Consider the following 24,433-nt stretch of genomic DNA (forward strand, 5'->3'; position numbering starts at 1 on the left):
TGCCCCATATATTACCGTTGAGGTATATTTGGCCTTATACATTTGGATAAGCTCTGATGGGGGCTTCCTACCTAGTTTCATGGAAAAGGAGGAAAAGGCAGCTGTTGTCTTTGCCAAGCCATCCTTTTTGTTTGTATTGCTTGTGCCCATAAGTCGCTTTGATTGAACTTAATACCAAGATAGGAGAAGTTCTTGGTTATAGCTAACTTCTGCCCGCCCACATACATGTTCCTCTTGTCTATTTCTTCTCCCACCACAATTCATAATATAGGTCTTTGACTTGTTAATTGAGAGTCCTAAGTTCTCCATATATTCTGTAAAACTATCTAGGGCCCTCTGCAGGCCGATTTGAGTTCTAGACATCAGTAGCTTTTTCTTTAATCTCTTTCTCTCATTTGTGAGGTCTGTCTGGTAAATTCTTCTTTTTGACTACATATTTTCTTCAGTCTCAAGGTTTCCCCCTAGGGTATGCTCTATAAAGTTCTTAGGTTGTTGACTCTTAAAGTACAGTGTGCTATTCCGTGCTGTGATCTTACAGTGTACAGAGGTATGTATCCTCCCTTCTTCTACCTTCAAAAGATATGTCAAGATTTCTTAAGTGCTCATGGTAACTGTGGATTTCAGATTACATTGGGTGCTGTTCAATTTTGCCACATATTCACATGCCTTTTCTCTTGTACAATTCCACAGCACAAATAAATAGTTCAAATCAACATATTCTGTACAAATTCCTGATTGTCATCAGCCCAGGCCACCTGCTTCTCCCACCAGCCCATCACTAGGTTAGCGAAGCTGGCGGGACGAAGCAGGAGCCCATCGCTGTGCTAATCTTTTGAAGATAAACACATCCCTTCATAGACAAATATGTTCTCTTTTAAACAGATCTGAATCATGTTAATTAATATTTTGGTGTGTTCCAGGTAACAGGCTCGTCATGTTTTCAAAAAATTTTCACATGTGTTTACTTCAAATGTTTGATCTATAAAAACTATAAAGGGAGACCACATCTAAGGTGATCATAAGAAATGTTTCCACACAATTGTGGTTTTTAGAAAGAGAATCTCCACTAATCTTACAATATGCTGGGAGAGTCATCACAAATGGGAAAAGGAAAGCATCAATGTAAATGATTGTCATTATTCTCAAGAAATCTTTGATTTGAGGAGACTATCATTCTCCTCTGGAGATTAGTTCTGCTTGTATGCACTTTTGAAAGTACAAAGAAGGATGGCCATGCCTTAAAAAGTTGTGTTTGTCATAGTCTAAAATCCCCCTGTCCTTCCACTCCATCAGATTCTCTTGGTATTTGCATACAGAGGCGTTGTATTTATCTATCATGATTATTTCATAGTATTCAATCTGGGATATATATATATGTATCAAAACAGTACCTTTTTGGGCATAGTGTGCAGCATAAAGTTTGCAAAAAAGGAGCATAGAATTCTGGGTAGTTCCCATGCTTAAGTAGGAAGCAGCTCCTGTATAGAGCACCCTACAACACCAGCAACACTATGAATTTGCTCACCTCAAATGTCTTCTTTTCTATCAGAGTTTTCAAGCATAGGATTAGCATAGTGCCATCCATGCCGATCTGTAAAATGACAAAAGCCTTTTACCACTCCAGGCACAGTATTACAGCTTTGGATGGGTAGCATACCATCCAAGCCAACCTGAAATGAATGAAAGCAACCCCTGACACAGGTTTTGCTATCATTATAGAGGTTTAGCTTTGTCCATACACAAGGGAGCACCCAGTATGAGTCAAAACAGTACACTTTCAGGCATAGAATGCTACGTAAATTATGAAAAAAAGGAGTAAAAAACTGAGGGTGGTTACCAAGTTTAGTGGAGAGGAGCTTCTGTATAGAGCACCCTACAACCACAACGACACACTGAATTTGCTCACCTTAAATGTCTGCTTTTCTATCAAAGTTTTTAAGCATAGGATTAGCAAAGTGCTATACCACTCTAGGTACAGTATTACCGACTTTGCTGTAGAAATGACAGCAGGCTTTATCACTTTCTATCTAGGCGTGGATGGCACTGTGCTAATGCATATGTATGTAGAAAATTAGGTACAAGTGCCAGAGGAATAATCAGATCTAGGGTGTTTTTTATTGGGAGGTGCATGGAAGTGTGACTTAAATCAGCGTACAATACTTTAGGTGAATATAGTGATGGAATTACTCCCTTAAGGTGTAGCTTTCCTCTCTGTTTGAGTCCTTGGATCTTCAGAGCACTAATGCCTTTGTGATGGTATTACTTTCCTTCTTTTATTTCTTTTATTTGTTGTTCCTATTTAATGTATTTTATGACTTCTTTTGTAATTTTGCATGCCTTTTCTTCCTTCCTTAGCTTTCTTCTTGGTTACCTTTTCTGTCGTCCGCTTCTCGATCTACTCATCTTTCCAAGTGAAATTGCATCAGCAAATTAACTGCCGACCTGACGGACCTAAAGAACTTCAGATCCATCCCTCTCCTCCCCTTCCCAGCCAAGGTCATTGAGAAGGCCATCAATGCCCAGCTCTCCGAGTTCATTGAAGTGAACCACATTCTCGACCTTTCCCAATCAGGCTTCTGTAGAAACCACAGCACCGAGACCACGCTCCTTGCCACCACAGACAACGTCTGCACCCTCCTCGACTGAAGCGAAATGGCATGCCCTCATCCACCTGGACCTCTTGGCCGCCTTCGATACTGTCTTTCACTGCTACCTATGCACAAGACTCAATGACGCCGGCATCTGCAATAAAGCACTGAAATTGATCCGCTCTTTCCTCACCGGCAGAACACATAGAGTGAGACTACCACCGCTCTATTCTGTACCCACACTCTTCAACATCTACATGGCCCCACTCGCAGCCATCGTCAGGAACCACGGACTCAACATAGTCTCCTACACCAACGATACCCAGCTGATTCTCTCCCTAATCAATGAACCCACAGTCGCCAAAATAACTTCCATGACGGAATGAAGGCTGTCGCCACCTGGATGTAGAGCAGCTGTCTCAAGCTCAACTCAGAGAAGACCAAATTCCTCTTCATGGGCTCAATCCCCTCCGCCTGGGACAACTCCCGGTGGCCTGCAGCACTTGGAACCTCCCCACACACACAGACCATGCACAAAACCTCATCATCATCCTGGACTCCTCACTCACCATGAGCTGCCGGATCAATGCCGTCTCATCATCCTGTTTCCACACGCTACGCCTGTTCCAAAAGATCTTCAAGTGGATCCTCATGAGTCCTGAATGACGGTAACCCACAAACTCATCAGCAGCAGAATAGACTATGGCAATGCACTCTACTCTGGCATCACCCAGAAACTCCTCAAGAAACTGCCGAACATTCAGAACGCCTCCACCAGACTTATCCTCAACATCCCCTACTGCAGACACAGAATTGCCTACCTGAGAGACCTCCACTGGCTCCCATTCAACAAAAGAATCACCTTCAAGCTCCTCACACACGCCTACACATCCCTACACAACACGGGACCTGCATACTTTAACCACCTCCTCACATTCCACGCACCCATCAGAGTCCTCCGCTCTGCCCAACTGGCCCTGATTACCGTCCCCCTTTCCACAAGATCACAGCTGGATGAAGATCCTTCTCCTGCCTCACATCCAAGACCTGGAACAATCTCCACCTCAGGCAATCACTGTCCACTGCTTCAATTCAAGAAGGACTTCAAGACCTGGCACTTCGACTGAACCTCAGAGCCTTCGATGGACCAGCAGCCCCTTCCCCCTGGCGCCTTTAGGCCCTTATGGGTGAGTAGTCTCACTTTACAAGCCACCTGATTGATTGATTGATTGATAGTGTACACATTCTAAATGTAGTATACTAATTGTAACCCCAAGCCATTTTTCATTTAATGGTTTTCATTTCATGTTTCTCTTAGTAATATTTTTAGTTTCCGAAAATAAATTACATATCTTGCATGCATATTGACTTTGTAAAGCTTTTGGACAAAGAAGTTTCTGACTACAGTAAAGTTTTGAACCAAGATCGTTCACTTTAGGTTTAATACTTGTTTTGAGTACTTGGTCTTAGCGACAGTCAAGTATTTCACTGATGAATAAAAATAAAACAAAAATTCTGCTTTGGAAAAGGAACAGCTCTGGTCTAAACGGCTATTTAAAGGCAGCTATTACTTCCTTTATTTATGACACATGAGTTGTTTTAATATTACTCAATAAACCATAATGCAACCTGTGTCTGTAATTTTGTTGTTTAATATGGGAGAAGTACAATTTTTCGGGGGGTCAGAGCTAACCGACTAGGTTCCTATTATGTGCCCAACTCAATCTTTAAGGCCGTACAGGTTTATAAATGATGCATATTTTTTTTACATTATTATAGTATGACAAAAATGGTCTTCGCATTCATTATCCTTTGTTAGTACACTTTTAGTTTTTATATTTATATATTCATACTTTGAAGAGTTTATATCAGCATAGAGAACATATGTAGAAAAGGAAAATAATTCTCAGGGGTTTTCTCTCTAGATAATGAGTAATGATGATATTTTTCTCACTGTGGAAAATCAGTATAAAAGTAGAGCTAGAGAAAGGGGAATAAGTCTACTCCAAATAAACCTCTTACCTTTCTATCAGTTCTGCAGATTGAGAACATTCTGACTTCTCAAAAATACAAAATGTCATTGAAGGCAACTCCAAATTATTTTTCCTGTGCATTCAGGTACCCGATTAGTCCTGTGACCATCTCGCCATAGCAAGCCAGGATTTACTATGCAAGATTTTGTTTAATGTATTATTGTTGGAAATGGCCCTTTCTAGGGTGCTTTCCCTCAACTTTTCGCTTTTCTCCCACCCAGTTTCCACTGCTCTGGATTCTAGCCTCAGGACTGTGAGCGTGTTTGACACTGCTAATGCAGTGCCAATGCGCTATGTTCGTCATATGCATACTAGCGATTGGTGTATATATGATTGGCTTATTCGAGTTAGCTGTGAGTCCCTTGACAAGGGGTGGAACCTATATCCGGGCATGTATTTCAAATGCGCCTTCATGGGCCTACTGCACTGATAGTGTCACCCTCGAAGGTAGCTCATCGATTGGGCCACACATTTTCCCTGGTGGGTACTGTGTGCACAGGTTACTGTTATTCGGCTTGGCATTTAAAAAGCTATGTGCCAAGGTTCTGAATGTCTCTTCCTGTATCGGAGTTCTCCCTGGTGACAGGGTGTGGTGTTGTGAAGAAGTTGGGCATGTGCATGAGTATGTTACATGCAAGGGTCATGAATGGCACCGGGTGGTGCGTTCGGTATGTGCCCTGCTTCTCATATTGGATTAGCATGAGGGTTTGTAGGGAAAGACTAGCAAGCAGTATTTCCTACAGGCAGAATAGTAAAGGTGCTGTGTTTGGTATCGATGAGTTCATAATGACGAATTCTCTCTGGTAGTGCAAGTGGATTTGACATTACTTGTGTGGAAATGTCACTTTTGGGAAAGTGGGCATTTTGATGTTCGTGGCTCTGTGTGTCTATCTCCTAATTCACAACTGGGTGCTAGTGGCAGAGCCATATCTGTGCATTCCTGATAGAAGGCCATAGATTTGGATCTCAAGGGAAACTGTGGACTTCTGACTCTGAGGGACCTTTCTGGGATGGTTACTTGGGGGTGGAATTGACACCTGCATTCCAAGGGGCAGGCTCTTGGCCTCAGTACAGATTGTGATCAAACCTCCTGGGGTAGGATGGCAGACAGGACAAAACTTTGAGAGGGCCTATGCATTTCAAAGGTGGTCTTTTGAACTGATCTTATCTTAAAAGGCCATTGTGTGTATACCTATTGGGATTCTAGCCTCAGCAGTTGGAGACGTTTTTGGATTTGGAACCATACTGCACTGGTACGATGCTGGGAAATCGAAACGAGGAATCACTAGGGCAGGAGGGACTGCAACTGGACTAGCTGTAGACTGTGGTGGCCTGGAGCTTGTCACGCTCCAAAAAGGGGTCTATCACTTGGTAGATTTTGCCTTAACGTTGCTGGCCTGCAGCTAAGTGCCAGCAATTGTGGCCTGGGTCCTCAAATACTCTCCAGGGGCCAGTGAGCTGGCCTCCTGTCCACTAGATCCGAGGGGCAAAACGGATCTCACGGTCTCCTCAAGATCATAAGGACCGCACTGGGTGCGGCGGAGACAGGTGGAAGTGATCGTGGATGGGACAAAGAACTGTTCTGACATACACCATCATCACTGCGCAGCTGAGTGTGCGCTTAAAGATCAGCACCCACCTGAGGTGCCTGGAGTTGAGGAGTGCTAGGGAAGCTTGCAGAATCCAAGTGACCCATGCTTGCAGCCAGGGGACCTGTACTTGCTTTCGCTCCAAAGTGTGTGGTTTCTGAGGGTGTTGAAGGAACCTGAGTGGGTTTTCATTGCCTGGAGGTCTAATCCGGGTAGACGAAACTAAGTAACCGTTTCTTTACGTGTTATGTGGTTCCGATTTTCTAGTTAACTGGGCGCCTGCTGGGGCAATGGTTATCTTTGGCTGGTGTAGTTGAAGTCTAAGGGTCTGGGTCACAAGACTTAGTCAAAGAACTGTGACTGCTTAACTTTACCGTTAATGAGAAAGTCTGACAATTGCATATAACTATAAAGTATATATACAATTTCAATAGAGCAGTTTGACAAATGCATATAACTGTAGAGTGTATATGCAATGTGTATCCTCTTTGGATTTCAGTGTGTGTGTCCGTCTAATACAAAGATAAGTGTTTTATACATATGGTGTGGAATCTTTTTGTGGCTTACGCAGGAGTTTTGGGAGGGTGGTGTTGTGCCAGTACTATACACTCAACCCCTGAGGATAAGCCTGACTGCTCGGTGCCAAGCTACCAGAGGGTTAACACAGGTTATTGGACAAGTTTATCTTACTCATCCTATTTAGAACTGATGATTCTGACCGGCTTAGATGCAGCCCAGCCAGCCCAAAACCGCTGGGTCTAACAAATATGTTGTTTGTGTTCATGATAATTATTTTCTTCTCATTCATTATTACTACAATTATTTGAATCTCTTCTATTGTAGTTTTACATATGGTATGCTTCAAATTAAGTGTTATAAAAATAATGCTTCATATTTCTCGCATGTGCAGTTTGTGTATGTTAGTGGAGCTGGCGCGTAACTGCAGCGAACTTTTTTGTGACCTGTGTTGCAACCTTTAATTCTCCAAATCTAGGATCTCCTTTTCTAGTTTTTGTATTTTTAAGTTGTGGATGCGAAGGCAATTAGCCACAATAGCTCATGCCTCTGATTGCCTCTTTAAAAGCATCCAGTGCCCTTCCTATTGTGGCCTCCCTCACACTAAGTAAAGTAGTCATCTATTTGTTGATCAGCTTTGTCTTGTGCTTTTGGGTCTCTCAGTAATGGTGAATGGAGGTGCCATCCCCAACCCTTGCCTATTGATACCCAGCTCCATTTGTGCATTAACTGGACCATTGTCCGAAACTGTAATTGCTCCAAAGCCCATAGACTGCAACTCGGCAAAGAGAGCTATGCTAACCAAAACATAATGTATGTAGGTGTGGGTCCTCTTGACGTGAGAATAGTATGTATAATCTGTTTCGGTGGAGTTTAATTCTTGCCATGTGTACCTCAAACCCAATTATATAAACGATTAAAGTTTATTTGAAAAAGCACTAGTGTACCCCCACCTCTCTGTACTTGCCAGGATCCTAAACTTCATAAAGGTCTTCTGTTAAAATGACTCCCTTTCCCCCTTCTGTACATCTACAAAAGTCTCTAGAAAATGTAGAAGGTACGTGTTCCCGCTGCATACCACGATTCCTCCAAAGGGAGCCTCTGTCCTTCCAGGTAGCTTCTAGACTTTGGTCATGCCAAGGAATGGGAGGACACGAAAAATTGAGAATATTAACATTAAAAGTTTCACCCTCTCTTGTTCATTAACATATCCCAGCTTATTCCAGGCTTTATCGCCCTTCTTTATCCTGTGAGCCTTACAGAGAAGTGGGTCAGCCCCTTGGGCTGTTCCACTCGTTCATGCTCACCTTGTGGGTTGGCTAGCTAGGACCCTCTATGCATGTTGTGTCCTCAAGATATGTATCTAACTTTGGGAGGCATAGTAGTTGAGCAGCCTCAGAGGAATGAGATTGCTTTACCCCCTTCTCAAAGGAAAGTCTAAAGGGATACATTCTTCTGTACTTGACATTGTCCCTTCTCAGTTTCTTGGTGATTGTCTAAAATTGAGCAGGCGTTGAAGGGTTGCTTGGTAAATAGCTTGATAAATAGTATAAATGCAATCCTGAAAGATGTCAATGATGTCCTGTGCCCTGTTCAGTGCTTCTTGTTTCTCTAAATGGTAATGAAACTTAGCGAGAATGTAGATTGGCTTCTGCACTTGCGTGGATCTCTTGGGGCCAACTCGATGGACCCGGTCTCAGTGCACCTCCTTGCCTAACAAGGGGAGAGCATGCTGCTCACAAAAGTGTATGTCACAGTCCTCAACTTTTTCTCCCAGACTGTGTATTCTCAAATTTTTCTGGTGGGAGCTATTTTCTAGATCCTCAAGCGTCTTACAGCTGCTGATCTGAAAGTCAGTCCCTTGTCCAGTCTATAGCCCATACACTTTAATTTCCATGTTCAGGACTCTCTGTTCCACCAAATCAATAACTGTTTTGAGCGTTTTAATCTTAGTTCCAAGGTCAGATCACAAATCAACAGGACTCTTGTCCTGTCACAGCTAATCTTACAATTTTATTTAAAAAGTGCAGAGCCTCGCCAACAGGTTGATTTGGTTTGGGACATGATTGTAGATTGTCTGTCCACAGGATGCAGTATGAAGGCTCCTGCTGGCTAGATTCTGCCAATGTTGGTCCCACCTTGAACTTATTGAGATATGCTGATATGCTACCTCGGACAGACTTCTTCTTAGGGAACATGTAGGACCCCAACCCAAGCCAAGAGCATCCCTGCAACAGATTGCAACAGATCTAGGTAGTTCCTTCACGCCTCCCTGCTCATCGTGTATACAGCTATGTTGGAGAGGTTGACCGAAGATGAGACCGGCAGCAGTCTCATTTGCTCATGGGGGGGTGGCGGTGGGGGGTAGGATGCCAAAAAGTCTGCCATTGGCGGCACAATGTCCCCTTTATCTCCCCACGTTTCACAGCCCAGGGGCCTCCACTCTGCTCATAGCCTCCATATTTCCTCTAGGATTCTCTGGGCCTGTCCTTTAATAGGGCAATTACAAGTCCAAATTGCTCCAAAGCAACAAGAAAACCAGCCCAGCATCTTTGCCACTAGAATGGTCCAGGTCTAGGCGTGCCACATTCCAACTTCTGGTGGACCCAAGAATTCTCCTGCCAAGACTCAGGGCTGAAGTGCAGCTTACTTTAGGTTACAAGGATCCAAGCTCCCTATGACACCACCTGCCACTTCTGTTGTAGCCTTGTTGTTGGCACCCCAGTAGGTTCACTCACCTCCCGGACTAAAGTCTCTTCCCCCTGACTGTTTATAGCAGGGGGCACACCTGCAGCTCACGAGGACATTGCCATAGCTGTTGTAAGGCCTCAGCAGCCTGTGCCCGAGTCCTTAGGACATCCATCCCTGCTATCAATCATGGATAGGGCCATCAATTACATGTAGAAAGGCAAGCACTATCCTCCGGTGTTCCCCAGCAACATTGATGGCTGGTTGCCAGGCTACCAAGGAACGCATGTCTCCAAAGTTCCAGGCTGCGCCACCCCTCACCTCTGTGCAAGCGCTTCTGCCACAGCAAGCTACTTACCATCCAGGTGCCACGACCATCTAGGCTGCACCCATAGGCATGGACCCCCCAGGGTCACCTCATCACGCAGGAACATCACTGTTACAGGAATCTTGTGTCAAATTCTCTGTTGGGTTGGGAGCCAAGCTGAGTGCACCCTGCCCCATCCCTACCCCTGTGCCCAGTACTTCTGAGAGGTACAAAAGGGGGTGGTGATGGACGGAGCATCTGAATCAATCAAACACTCACACCCAGTCAAAATATCTGGGTTTAATCCATCACCGTTCTTTAGCCCACTCTGCCACCCCAGTTCAGACATGGCTATATGCAAATCAGTCTGCCCCTGTGCCTCATGGGAACAGTCCAGCCCGAACTGCCAAGCCATGTCTTCCCTGGACCGGAAACAAGCTTCCGAGGACCGGTTTCTGGCATTCCAGCCGTCTTCAGCCTGGCTTGCTTGAATCCAGTGGCAAAGTGAGCAAGGGACTCACGTCTGAGCATACCCTGCCACACGCAGTTCGGGCTGGACTGTTCCCATGAGGCACAGGGTCAGACTGATTTGCATATAGCCATGTCTGAACTGGGGTGGCAGAGTGGGCTAAAGAACGGTGATGGATTTAACTCAGATCTTTTGACTGGGTGTGAGTGTTTGATTGATTCAGATGCTCCGTCCATCACCACCCCCTTTTGTACCGCTGTACTTCTGAGAAGCATGAGCAAAGCACATGATAGGACCCTCCTGCACTGTTTGTTGCATCTGATCTCTGTTTCACAGTTGCACACGATGAACGAGTTAATGCTGGCTTTATGCAAATTTTAATGTGTAGACCATCATCCTAATGCATGTGCCAAGCGTATCTCTATTTGCAAAAAACTCTCCTCATCCCACAACCCTGCCGAACGTAAATGTTTATTCTGTGTAATATTGTTCTGTGTACTGTTATAATTCTCGCTCATTTCTCATCAGCCATGTCTCATTACCTTCAATTAAACACTTTAAATGTTGATCCACGTCTTTGCTAACTCTTTGTAGAAGGATGGAAACACAGTTTGGCAGGAGGTGTTTAATCATACTAATATGACAGCTATCTTCTCCAAATACTTCATGTTTATTTAGGATGAAATTCAGAGATTTAATGGCACCATTCATCTTAAAAACGTAAGTGCATTTTTGTCCCTCTCAACTATAGAACTAGGTTACAGGACTCTTACTATAAAAACCTGGGTCACAAAGACAAAATGCAGTGTTTTTTCTTTAATATGTGACAACTAAGATAGTCTCCTTGACCCCTTCGGTTTAATTCTCTCACTCTTGAACATGGTATTTTGATGGATTGTGTGGCTAGATCCCGACATACGTGGAATGAAAGAGGCAGATACCACATAAACAAATAGTTGAACATAAAAATAGTTTTAAAGAAGTGAATATTATGTGAAACGCAAAAAAGTCTTTTTTTTAATGCCAATTGCAGACCTTCCTTCAGCACCCTCACCTTTCCTTAAGCCCATTGTAAAGGTTTTGCACCCAAATGATGTAAAGGCCAAGGTAGTCCCTTTCATGATCTCTGGGGCTTCTTTCTTATGTGACTGCTAACAACAACTCTGTAACAAGGCATTTTCTTACCCCTACCTGATCTTTATTCCACGTGTGAGAGCAGAGGTTATTCTTTCTAATTCACACTTCATTTCTGATCTTTGATTGCACACTTAGTACTCTTTTCCTCCCTGACTGTCGCTCTCCACAGTCTTCTGTGTGTTATCTTGCCTTCCTCAAGAATCAATCAACTTGTGGGTGTAGAGAGTATCTGATTTGGTGTTTACTCTGTCGTTTCTTACTCTTTGAGTCTCACTCTCCATTTTGTACTATCTGGCGTCTTCTCCTTCCCGAGCTGCACTCAGGAAGGAGATATGCAAGAAATAGAACAAACCAGCCTCTGACTTATTCATGGTAACGCAATCCAAAACTGTGAGCTACCTAATGGCAGCTGTTTAGCTACATGTGTGAGACATCTGTTCTTAGTTGGTTTACAATAGGAACCCTGTAATTCACACTAATTTGTAGTGAATCATTGAAAATTACTGTGATCAGTCCATCCTAATACCTACAAAAATCACTTCTAAAATGTTATATATCTAGGCCAACCATTATAGGGAGATGTTTTTCCTATGCATTTCACACTATTTCTATACTAGGTTTTGTTTTCCTGTGCTAGAATGTTTCTGTTAATCCCTAGTGCCCAGGCAGCCTTTTCATCTAAGCAGTCCAAGTTTTCAGGTCTCAGTGTTGGAATCTAATGGAGGAAAAGAATACAAAACGGATTTTTCCATATCCTTTAGCTACTTGTGGATTTTTCTAGCTTGTATATTATTTGTCACATTACTAATAATAGAACCGACACTATAGGAACCAGTGCAATCTAAGAAGTCTCATGAAGAAAAGGGGCCCGATAATGATGTTGGACGCACCGCTACCAATGACCTGTCTGTGGCTGTCCATCTGTCATCTGGTGCCGCAGTCTGACCGCCGCATTATGATGTGTGGTGGTCGGAGGCAGTGGGTGGAGGGACCGACTGACACTTCCGACGGGCTCAAGGAGCCCATCGGTCAGAATGTAATACCCTACAATAGGGGTGGTGCCCACTCAGGCACCTCCGTAGGGATTGCGATGGCCCATTCTGGCTGGCTTTTCATGGCGGTCTGTCTGCCATAAAAGGAAGTCCAAATTTGATTTGGGGGCCCCTAGCAGGGCCCCTGTCCCTTATAGGCCCAAGGGGGGACCTGTGGTGCGCCCCCCCCCCCCCAAATCCATGTGCCAGGCACCACAATGCGCTTGGCACACCGCGCATGGATGTTTGAAAACATCTGGTTTTCCATTGTGGCTTGGGCTGCAGCACAAGCCGCAACGGAAAACTATGATTCCGGCCTCCTACACAGCAGTTACATCATAATTTGACGGGTGGCATCGCCAACTTCTTATCAGTTGTTCTCAATACCGCTTTGATGTCTGACCGGCACGTAATGAGTCACTATGTGTCCAGGCTACCAATATTTCCTTTTGCCACTCTGTGACATGTATGTCAAAAAGACTAAAACTACAGCATTTCTTTACAGGATGCTGACTGTCGACCTGCATCCCACTGGCATATATTATGACGGGTGAATTCTGATGTCATAAGGCTCTTACAAGAGGATGCCAAGTATGGCTGTAGATAGAATGCATTTCCAAACATTCACAAGCAATATTTTTAGACATGCTTTTGTATAAATACAAAACTATTTTTAATTATATTTGCTCAAAAGAGATGTTATTTTGGGTACATCGCTGACTTTGGAACTTAAATACCTGGGTTCTAATTCTAGCTGTAGCACTTGACTGACAATTGTGTGATTCAAGGTAAAACACCTCATCTCTTTGCTCTAAATTCTGAATGTGTGATATGTAATACAATTTTAAATATGTAAGATTTAATAACATTTTATAACTCAAATGTGTAAATCCCCAGCTGATGTACTGAATCTTACACTGTCCTAACACTCCCATTAATGTGCAGTGCGCTGTTGCTCTCCAGATATGTTAAGGTTATATAAATACTAAGTCATATATATATTATGAAAAAAGTAGATTTTATAGAAGTAATCCATAGATAAATAATGTATGTGTACAATAAATTACATGGTGATACTAATAGGAGTATTCATTAAATATATGTATACTATAGAACATTTTTAAATGCATTCCGTCAAAGTTTTTTTATTTTGTACAAAAAAGCCTTAACGTTCTTAAAACATGTAGGTAGAACTCTAAGTGAAGCCGGATTGTTTCACAATCTTCATGTGTGAAATCATTATATAGATAACATCATCTTGTGTTAGACAGATTCATTGCATTTGTTAGTGGATGGTAAGCTGCATCACCCCCATTAGGTATACAGCGAACAATATACATTTGGTTAAAGATTCAGCTTAAAATTATCCTGACGTGACATTTGATGTATATGTATACTATAAGCCAACTGATAGAAACAATATCTACTGTCAACCCAACTAGGTTTCATGTTCAGGAAATGACAAAATAGTAATGATTGAGTCAGTTATTCAGAATATGCTTTTTAGATTATTTGGATTGGAAGTATTCCATCAGAAGAAAAGAAATTCAATTGAAAGTTCTTGAGCAGGGTTTATTGAGGTGGTCACTTGAACAAATCCATGCTAAGGTTGGTTTGTTGGGTCGGCTAGATTAAATTTATCATTGCCTATAAGGAAGATGGGACTAAATGAATGGCTGGCAGATAGATACTTAACCTTCAGTCATTCACAGTTGGATACAAATTATCTTCATTCGTAAACAATTGAATTACAAAAAATATACCATTTTAATCAATATTTTTCAAGCACCAGAGGTAGGAATTATAGTTATCAGTACAGACGTGGTGCATTTGAAAGAATCTCAAGGTTATATACATAACGGCTGCCTTCCACATTGTAATGGTGACATAAAAGGAGACACAATACAGCTTCTCAGCCAAAATGCACTGTGTATGAAAACCACTGTGCTGCACATGTCAGTGAGTTGGCAGCTTACATGTTGAAGTGCTTATGTATATGTGAGGAATGCCTCAAGAAAACAATATGATTGTGAATATCAAAAGGCATTCTGTTCAGGAATGTTAAAGCTACAATGCTACTTCTGTGTACGTAATCCAGGTGTATGTTGGCCCAACTTAGATTCATTGTGTTCGACTTAATTCAGAAACACCTGCTTTGTGGAAACAGGAAAATTAAATTCTCCATATTTCAGTCTCATTAAAAATGCTGGGGAAACTTACTGTAGTATTTATTGGCAAACTACACATAATGTCAGGTGTTGGGTTTAATGCCATCATTATTGATTTCATTGTTTGTTTTTTGTTCTCCTTGAAGGTTGCTATTCAGGCATCTGTTTTCAAACTATCTCTTTATTTAAATGCAAAAAACAGAATAGCCTTATATTTATACTGACTTGAGTAGGTATGATATTTAAATTGTGTGGTCAAAAGTTTCAAAACTATAACCGGGTTGCAACTAAGATCAGAGAAGATTAATAGAAGAGCAGGAAGACACCATTCAACATGTTAAGGTTTTTGTATGAAAACGGGTAATATAATTTAATGTTCTGTTTTTTTCCTTTGTTTTCTTTCTCAAGGTTGAATCCACACAAAGCATGATTCGAATTTTGGGCCTCTCAGCAACCCTCCCCAATTACCTGGATGTAGCTTCGTTTTTGCATGTTAACCCTTTCATTGGACTATTCTACTTTGATGGGCGATTCAGACCAGTACCTCTTGGACAGACATTTATCGGAGTTAAGACAACTAATAAGGTAAATGTGAAATAGATTTTGAAACTAGTTGAAAATGGCACTGAATTATTTTTAAGATGCGACTATGTTTTGTTATTTAAACATTTTATGGTAGTCTTCAGTCTTTTGCAACCTGCAGTTTGCCTGCGTTTTACTGAATTTGACACCAAACCACATGTATATTTTGTCCTAAGAATTGGATGGAATTCAGTTGTTACAATTTTCTGTAGAACATTTATTTATTGCTTTGAGAGCTATTGTTGTCTTATGTGAATTCTTGTAGCCAGATTGTGGAAAATATAGTTTGATCCAAACCTGTTATGTTAGGCTCAAGTCACAAAGTGCATTTTATTGTACTTAAAAGAGTACTGCTGTACTACTTACTTAGGGTGTGATTATGAGTTATTATGAGTTTGGCGGCATGCCATCACTACTCTGCCACACCGCCGAACTCCATCGCTGACCGCCGGATTACAAATTGTAATCCGGGCAGGCAGTCCTGCAGCGGCTGCTCCCAGGTGCTTCCTTTCAAAGGTTCATAGATGAGCATTAGATAGGCAGCGCCGTGGGTTAGCCACAGCGTGTTCTAGCACAGCATGGGTTGTGAAGTCCATGCTGTGCTGGAACTGGGGGTGTATACAGACAGGGGGCACACCATGTGCCCCCCTGCAACCACCCCCGTGCAGCGGGGCACCTGGGGGCCTTGTAGGGCTCTTAAGTTTCCTCACCGCCATCGGTTTTGTGGCGGGCTCTCCGCCATGAGACTGCTGGCAGTGAGGAAACTTGTAATATGCTTGGCAGGGCCTCAGCGGTCCAGCCAAGCCTTTTGCGGCCTCACACCACTTTACCACCACCAGAGATTGCGGATCCCTTGTGGTTGCTGTGGTGCACTGGCAGTCCAAGCACCCAACTTGTAATGAGGTGGTCGTACTGCCAGTGTGGTGGTGGCTGGACTCATAATCGGGCCCTAAGTGCAAAACGCAATTTACAAATCTGTCGGTGTAAATTTCCACCCACATGTTTTCTTTGGGGAGATCTCTACACATGTATTTTTACTACTTAGTGGTAAATGTGGGAGGGATCAGTGAGGAGCGGTGGGAAAATGAGGGCTACCTACAACAGAATTATTACCAAATTGCATTGAGGGATTTGAGGAGGGACATGCTAATACATACACCCACAAAAAGGAGAAAGCACATAGCTATTCGGAAAACTATGCTTCTAAAGATACAACAGTCCAAAAGACCACAGCCATAAGTTAACAAATGTAATCCAGACCAGCTTTCGAATAAGTCCAGCACCACACATGCCCACTCAGAGGGACTGCCACCCAAAGAAAATATTGGCGGCATGGATTTACATAGAAACCCCATACGAAATAATGTTAAAATGCAATAATTTATTTCACCTTTTTAACAGTATATTGTTAGGCCTGACATCTTTGGTGTGGCATTCCCACAAACCTTTTTAGGGCTTTGTGCACCTTACTACTGCTAATCAGTGTTAAAGTACTTGTGCTCTTGCCTTCAAACATGGTAAGTTGTCCTACTCCTATCTTGCACATTTAATTTACCTGTGGGACCCTAGTAAATGGTCCTATTAGTACCCAGGGATGTACATTAATTTCTCCTATTGGGTCTGCAGCACTTATCGTGCCACCCGCTAAAGTAGTTCTTTAAAACATGTGTCAGGCCTGCCAGTGTAACCTGTAGTGGAGTTTTAAACTGGCAATTCAAACTGGCTAAATAAAGGTTTTGCCAGACCTACACCTTCCTTTTTCATTCTTATAAGTCACCCCTAAGGTAGTCTTTGAAGGCTTATGGGTCAGAGAGCATTGTATTTAAAAAGTAGGACATGTGCACTTAAGCTTTACATATCCTGTTTGTGAAAAACTCCTAATGTGTCGATTTTCACACACTCCTTTTGACTGACAAAGTGCTAACTTTAGATTGGGGGCAGATAGAGATATACTGTTTGCACTAAAATGAATTATAATTTAAAATCATCTTTAATGGTGAAGTCCGATTTTAAGATACATTTTGAAAATGCTACTTTTGGAAAGTTAGGATGTTCTTGTCCCAAACAGCTGTGCCTTTCTGCGGTTGTTGTAGGTCTCATGACTATGAATGGCTGTACTGTTGGATTTGTGTATTGTTTCAGACAGAGAGACAACGGGGGCTTGTATATGGACAGGAGGGTTGGGGAGGGCCGGTACTCAGCCCTACTTACACTTCAAAGGGCTTTGCCCACTGCACACACAAAGGAACCTCACACCAGGCCTGCTCTGTCTTTTATCACCCAGACCGTTTGGAACCTTGACCAGAGGAAGGGGAATGACTTTCCAAATTCAGTATTGAGGTACGGACAGGGTGCATCACCACAAAAAAGGCTGACACCAGGTATACATATTCTACCTTCATATCAGGTATCTGAAAACTCCTGGGCCTGTGGAAGATTCAGAAGGAGTGCCCAGTTGTCAGAGGGATGCCCTGCTGCTCGAAGTACTGCCTTGCTGTCTGAAGAAAGAAGACTGGACCTGCTTGCCTTACTCCTAGTTTACAGAGAATGACTCCAAGGGTCAGTTGGCTGACATGCTGTGTGAGCAACAGGGACACAACAAGCTTCAGAGCCATCCCTGCACAAACCCAGAACGGGGCACTTCGCACCAAAACTCTGCCACCCATGACGTCTGGCTCTGGTCAGACCTGCTCTTCTCCCCAACAGCGACCATCGGCAACGACAGGCAACGTACGATCTGCACTTTGCACAACAGTAACGACGACTTCCAATGCAAAGCTCAAGCACCGAACAGATCATCGCACAACAGTCTGCAATGGTCGACCTTCTCCTCGCACAGAAAGCCTCCCCTGCTCCCTCCTCTAACGCTAATGGAGCTCTACGCACTGGACAAGATAAGTTAACTCCTCAGCGTAACTAACCTGGTCCCTGTATCATACTTCTGCTCCATCGCTCCCAGCCTGAACAAGTGACTTTCACTTGGTCTAGCGTGAATAAAGGACTGTGAGAGGCGCTTTTAGGTTCTATTTTCATTAACAAAAATAACATTTTTATATCTCTAGTTCTACTGATTGGATTTTTGTCATTCTGGTATTTTTTGATTTATCAAAATGTACTCTTCTAAATTGGTTTGGGATTTTGCTTGTGTTTGGTTTTCGCTTTATTATTGTTTGTGTTCTCCATACATACTTTATACATCCAAGTTCAGCGATTCTTCTGGTTCCCCATGACAAGGATTGTGGCAGTCGCATGAGTAGGAATTCCGCCCATCTCAACCAATAACCCAATTTTCAACATAAATAGAGATTTAAGTTAATGTTATAAATTACATCTAAATAAAACATAAATATTGTTTTATTTTAATATTTGTAATACCATTTTTATTTAAAAATAAATATGATTTATTTTATAAAGTGAATTAATTTATACACGACATTTAGTGTTCTTGTTTTAGTATATAACAAATAAATATTTTCACTTATGTGGATTTTTTTATTGTTTAAAAAACATATCGAGTATATTTAAATTAAGTATTTAATTCAAAATTAGGTTAATAGTGCAGTAGCCTTTTATTTTGGTATACATATAAAATAACTACATACATTGAATTTAGACTAATATTTAACATAAACATATTTTTTCTAATTATTTTTAAATTTCCCCTATACTTTTCGATAGAGAGATATCTGCCTGTGTAAAAAGTTACAAGTAGTAATTTAACATTTGAAAATTTGTCTCAGAGACATGAAAGTCTAAACTTTTGAGCAAATGTACTCTCGGAAATTGTGAATAGTCAAAATTAGGAGACTTAATACAAAGTGTAAGAGTAAATTTGTTATCTTTGTAGGCCTCATCATGTTAAAAAGCACGGACTAAAACCCATCTCCTGTGAATTAACACTCTTCTCCTATTTTATGATGTAAGTGTAACAAGGGATACTCTACCACCCTTTTAGTTACAGTAATAATAATAATAATAAAAATGATACAAAAAGATAATGATACTAAATAATCTCTTTTTTTATACACCATTTGCTACTACAGTTTTTTAAGCGGCAAATGACAGTTGTTATTGTTACCCAGTGTAATTACAATAGCCAGATGGTGCCAGTCTAAATAAAAACCTGTTCATCTCTCCCTCAGTTGAGACTTCTCATAAACCTAAGTGTAAGGACTGGCGAACATGGAAGCAGCATATGGTCTAGCAAATGATCTGGTGTTGCCAATAGTTAGACAGGCTCTCATGCCATTGACTCTTATTTGCACATAGAAGAGCAGTGTAGTGCTTATTGGCAGTGGATTTAGGCTCCTGGGAAAATGGTGAGTGGCTTTTCAGTCTATCAAGTTTTGGGTGAATATAATAGATTTTTTATTGGTGCATTCTCTAAAGAATCAATTAGGGACTTTTCAGCTAGACTGAACTGTTTGTGACAGAGGAGAAAAAGCGAAACAATTGGCTGACCTACTCAGTAGCTGTTGAATTTAAAGCTTGTCTCTTGATATTGAATTCTAAGCTGGAATAAAGTTTGAAGTTTACCCTTCTGTTCTGGGTCCAGCAAAGCAACTCTCAAAATTATCTGCGTTATTCTCATGCATACTTGTATCTCTTCTCCATAGAGAATAATGTGTTTTTGGGGAGGGAGGACGGCTAAAAAGAATTCAGTGGCTTGAGACCAGATGTGGCCAGGCTAAGCTGGCCACAGCTAATCTGTACCTATTTTCTTTCCTGGAGGCTTACGTTTGTGGACATAGTTCTTTTCAGTTTCGAAAAGAGAAACTGTTTTGTTCGTTCCATATGCAGCATAATATATGTAGCGCTCCAGCAAACTAAGTCTAGCATTATGTGACTGTAGTGATGCCATTTATAGATGACACGAAAAACATAGTTGTATATATATATGTTAGATTTATTGTAAATTAACGAGCTTGTGGAGGGGGAGGAAAGGTCAAGGAAGGGGGTAAGAATCAGGAAGCATGTGGTGACGTCACTTAAGTACTATTACAACATTCCAAATGACGTGTGTGATGGGACCAATGAGCAGAAAGGACGGCAAGAACAGAAGAACAACTAGACGTACAACATGAAACAAAAACGAATTTAATTCATAATCTTTAAGGGCTCAGTGTAACTTGGATATTCTGCCATACCTGGTGCAGGTGCCTTCCCAACCGCCATAACACTCTGCAAACCTCTCCCCTAGCAGTTGTGGATGAGGGACACAACTGTCTAGGAACAACATCTACGTTTTCCTGTTTGACATCAAAAGTGTTACTACTCAAATTTCCATTAGTGTTATCACAGGCATCTCTGGCAGACATTCTTGCATTGTCATAACTGCTGTTTATCAAAGGGTTAAAGTCATTTTCTTTCTGTACAGATACGTCATAACAATCTTCTCCTGAGTATGTATCAAGCCATGGAAACTCGTTATCAAATTTAGCTTTGTAGTTTTAACCATTGAACCATAATTCAACTTGATCTTTCTTCAATTTTATAGCATTACTCTTATTTCGGCAACCAACATTTCTGAGGCAAAATGCACTATCAGTAACCAATACAATTTCTTCAGGGTCAAAATATTTAGATTCTCCTTTGAGCTGATTATTAGGCTTTTTGACAAGAGCCCATTCACCTTTGGAGAAATCTTTGTTGACAGCCCTGTGTACTTTGTCGTGATACATTTTTGATTTTAATTGACAAGCTATAATTTTCTTTCTGACTTGTAACTGATCCAGTGGCGATTTCTCCCTGAGGGCGTCGGGGCTCCCCCCTCGTTACCAAAGCGCTCGATCATATTTTATTTATTTTAAACAAAAAACGTTTTGGTTTCTAATTTTGCCTCCGATGACATTAGTGTGAACACAGGCACTGTCTGCCCGCAGCAGCAGCCGGCCACTCATCAATACTGCTGCCGTGACTGAAAGCGAAGCATGTCACGTGACGTGACTGACTCCCCTTCCTTCCCAAAGAAGCCTAAGTGTTTGCCGGGCCGACAACCTCACTGTACTTTTAGGGAATTTCACAACATTTCAGGAAACCACTGTGGTATATGGCTGTTAATTAAAAATATGTAAAAAAAAGAATTCCCTTTCTATTACCTCTTTAATGAAGTGGTAATAGATAGGGACCTACTACTTACCTATATCTAAAGCCCTAACACAGAACACAGCCTAAGTGAAGTAAAAACAATATGGCTGCCTTTTCATTCTCTAAAAACAGCCATTACCCAATTAAATGCTGGCTTGTCATCACCATGTACTACAGTGTACTGCAAAGTTGCCATAATATACCATGGCCCAAAATATAACTAAGGCCTAGCTGGATTATTGAATTGCGGGCCCTAGCATCATCATAATGTCTCATGGGCAACCCAATACTTATGTCAGATTTTATACACCATGATCTATTTTACTGCTAAATGTCACATACACCTATACGCCACGCTACAGTATATTACTCCACTATATGGCATTCCACTCTGCGCCACTCCACTGTACAAGACTACACTCTACGCAACTCCACTCTATGCTAGTACATTGTACACCATTCCACGCTATTCCACTCTATTATGTTTCTTATATAGCGCCAGAATCGACCCCCGAAGGGGTATCTCCACGCTTGCCTTGGGAACCCGTCCTGGTTTTTCCCTCTGAGATAGCCCCTACAGGGCATCCCCAAGGTGAAAGCCAGGCATCCCGCCACAGGGGGCCGTTGTGGAGATTAAGCAAGCTTAATGCCCAGAGTTGCAGAGTGTGAACCCATGATTAGATCAGGCACCGAAGCGAGAATTATCGAGTCCGTGGACATTTGAGCTCAACACCCTGCCGTGTCAGGAATCGAACCCTGGTCCCGGGTCTGACCTCTGCTTCTGGGTCTGCCTGCTCTAACCAGTGAGCCACACTTCTCCACTCCACTCTTCTACACTCCACTGTACAGTATTCAACTGCATGTTCGATCTGAGAGAGACTACTAGCCGCAGATTCCTTTAACGTAGAATTATCCCCAGGCGTGAGACTGGACACAGAATACTTTCTTGCCCTGCAGCGCCGGGGGTGGGGTGGCACCATGCGACTCCGCCCGATGTCCTCCGCGGGCGTGACGTCAGAGAGGTCACATAAGCCCCACCCTGGCGCGCTGATGTCAGTTTTCTTCGTTTTCACGTGCAACGCGGACCCGACTCGTATTCCTGGCCTGTCCAAATGTCGGTGACGGATCCTCATCCCATCTGCATGTGGTGTTTGGGAGAACACCACGACTCCACGGACTGGGAGGCGTGTCTTTAAATGAAACTGAAGTCCCGGCGGGATGAAACTCCTTTCGGCACGCATGTCCAGGTCGGCATCATCGGCGCGTCCGTCCCACGCGGACGGCTTCAAGAACTGCTGCCTCCGTCTCCGACGTCTTCCTTCTCCCGGGCCGGAAGAGCGTCGCTCACCTGTTGGTAAGTGTCGCAGTTTGTCCCCAAGGGCTGTTTTCCGGCCTGTTGGGGACATGGGTTCTCTGTGGGTGGCGCAGCTCCCCGCGTCGCCACCCTATCCATCATTTCCCGGCGCGGAGCCCATATGAAGGCCTATGCGGCGGCCTTGCAGGCCTCGTTGGCTCTTCCTTCTTCTCCTCCTCTTCCTGGGACATCTGCGGATCCCTTGTGCAGGGACTTCTGGGGCATCGCCGGCGGCTCTGTCTCCGGTACCGACAGGCTCGGCTCCAGGTTCGGAGGATGTGGTCACGTCGGGTTCGGCCCTTTGGGGTTCCCTCCTTCAGACCACGGCGCCTCTACCTCGCCGCGAACCCTCGCGGGGTCCCTGTGGTGTTGCGGGAGGTTGCCGGGACACGGGGCGTGTCCTCGAGCCTCCCTCGGTCATCTGGGCAGGCAGCGGCCTTGTCCGAGGTCGAAGTGATGCCGCTCAGGCGCCGGCGGCTGCTGGCCCTGGCGGCACCACAGGGGCCGTTTAGGGGTCAGGCGTGTCCCCAGCCCCCCTCGTCCCTCCACACAGGGGCTGCTGCGTCAGAGGTCGAGTCGACGCCTTTTCTGCCCCGTTCCCTAGCCGCCTCGTTGTGGCGGAGGTCGTTCCGGTGTCTCCTTCAGTGCCGGTCGACGTTGACCTGACGCCGGTCGCGGACTCTACGGCGTCAGGCCGGCGACTCATCTTCGGACGCATCCTCTTCTCCAGAGGTTCGGCGGTTGTTGGTTTCATCTTTTCCGGAGGCGGGTCGCCATGTTGTGGCTTTTTCCCCAGCATCTTCTAAGGACGGCTCTTCGCCGTCGCCGCGGCCACAGTCACCTCAGGTTCCCCATTCCTCGGTTCCCCTCCCTCCTTGCCGGGCTTGCCTTTCCTTCCTCCTGTTGAGCTTAAGGACAGCCGCCTTAGTTTGCAGCTGTCGCCCAATGAGGAACTGCTTTCACCACCGTGGGGCCCTACGGAGGCGGGTGCTGCCTTCGCTCAAGCAGTTTCCACTGCAGCAGGAATCTTGCGCATGGGCGATCCAGCTGCCCATTTCCCCATGGACCATCTTCTGGAGGTCCTCCATCAGGGGACTGGTGGTCAGGAGCTGCTTCTTACCTTCGAGGCTTCGCTCCATACTTCTTTGTTCGGGGCGGCCCACCACGGGGGACCCGGTGCTCCAACAACTTCTGCACCGTCACCGTCTTGCGCCGTATGCTCCTGTCTGTCTTTCCCTCCACCCCTCTACCAGGGGCCCTCTTTTACAGACTGTCTTTCCCTCCCTGACATCGGTGTTGTCTCCCCTGTTGCGAGAGGCTTGCTGGTTAGATTCTTGGGGGCGCAATATCTTCGCCTTCACCAGTGTGGCTTTCCGGGCCCTTAACATTCTTTGTGTATTGGCTAGGGCCACTTCTTGCTTGTGGGATACGGAGGAGTCCCTTATGTCTGCCTCTTCTCAGGAGGGTGCCTGTGTTGATCTGCGGCACCTTGTGTTGGAAGGACAGGAGCGCGTGCGGCCTATATTTTTCGCTCCGCTCCGCTCTGGACATTTTGGAGGTGCTTGGTCGTGCCAAGGCATCTTCTGTGGCCCCTCGTCGACATGCCTGGCTACGGGATAGTGTGTTCCCGGAGAACGTTGGGGAACGGCTGGTGGACCTTCGCTTTGATGGCACTCTTTTGTTCCACGCCCCTGCGGACTCTGCCATTCAGAGGTTTCTTGTAGGGCTTCGTCGTCCTCCTCCTCCTCTTCCTCCTTCTGCCCCTCAGTGACCTGTAAATCGGTCTGGTTTTTGGGGGTGTTCTCCCATTGTTTTTCTGGGGCCAGGTAGAGGGTAGCACCGGTTGTGTGTTTGAAGTGCCCTCAAGTCCTTTTGTTAGGGCTT

General features: G+C 43.9%; 1 protein-coding gene across 1 annotated transcript in view; it reads left to right on the forward strand.

The window, feature by feature from the left end:
• The window catches only part of ASCC3 (activating signal cointegrator 1 complex subunit 3), a 2,217,780-nt gene that overhangs the window by 987,814 nt on the left and 1,205,533 nt on the right, over window positions 1-24,433 (forward strand). The window contains exon 12 of the mRNA XM_086926668.1: window positions 14,935-15,111. Coding sequence (XP_086782794.1) covers window positions 14,935-15,111 — 177 coding nt within the window. The remainder of the gene's footprint in view (window positions 1-14,934; window positions 15,112-24,433) is intronic.

Source organism: Lissotriton vulgaris, chromosome 6 (assembly GCF_964263255.1).
Source record: "Lissotriton vulgaris chromosome 6, aLisVul1.2, whole genome shotgun sequence".
In the NCBI taxonomy this organism is placed as follows: Eukaryota; Metazoa; Chordata; class Amphibia; order Caudata; family Salamandridae; genus Lissotriton; species Lissotriton vulgaris.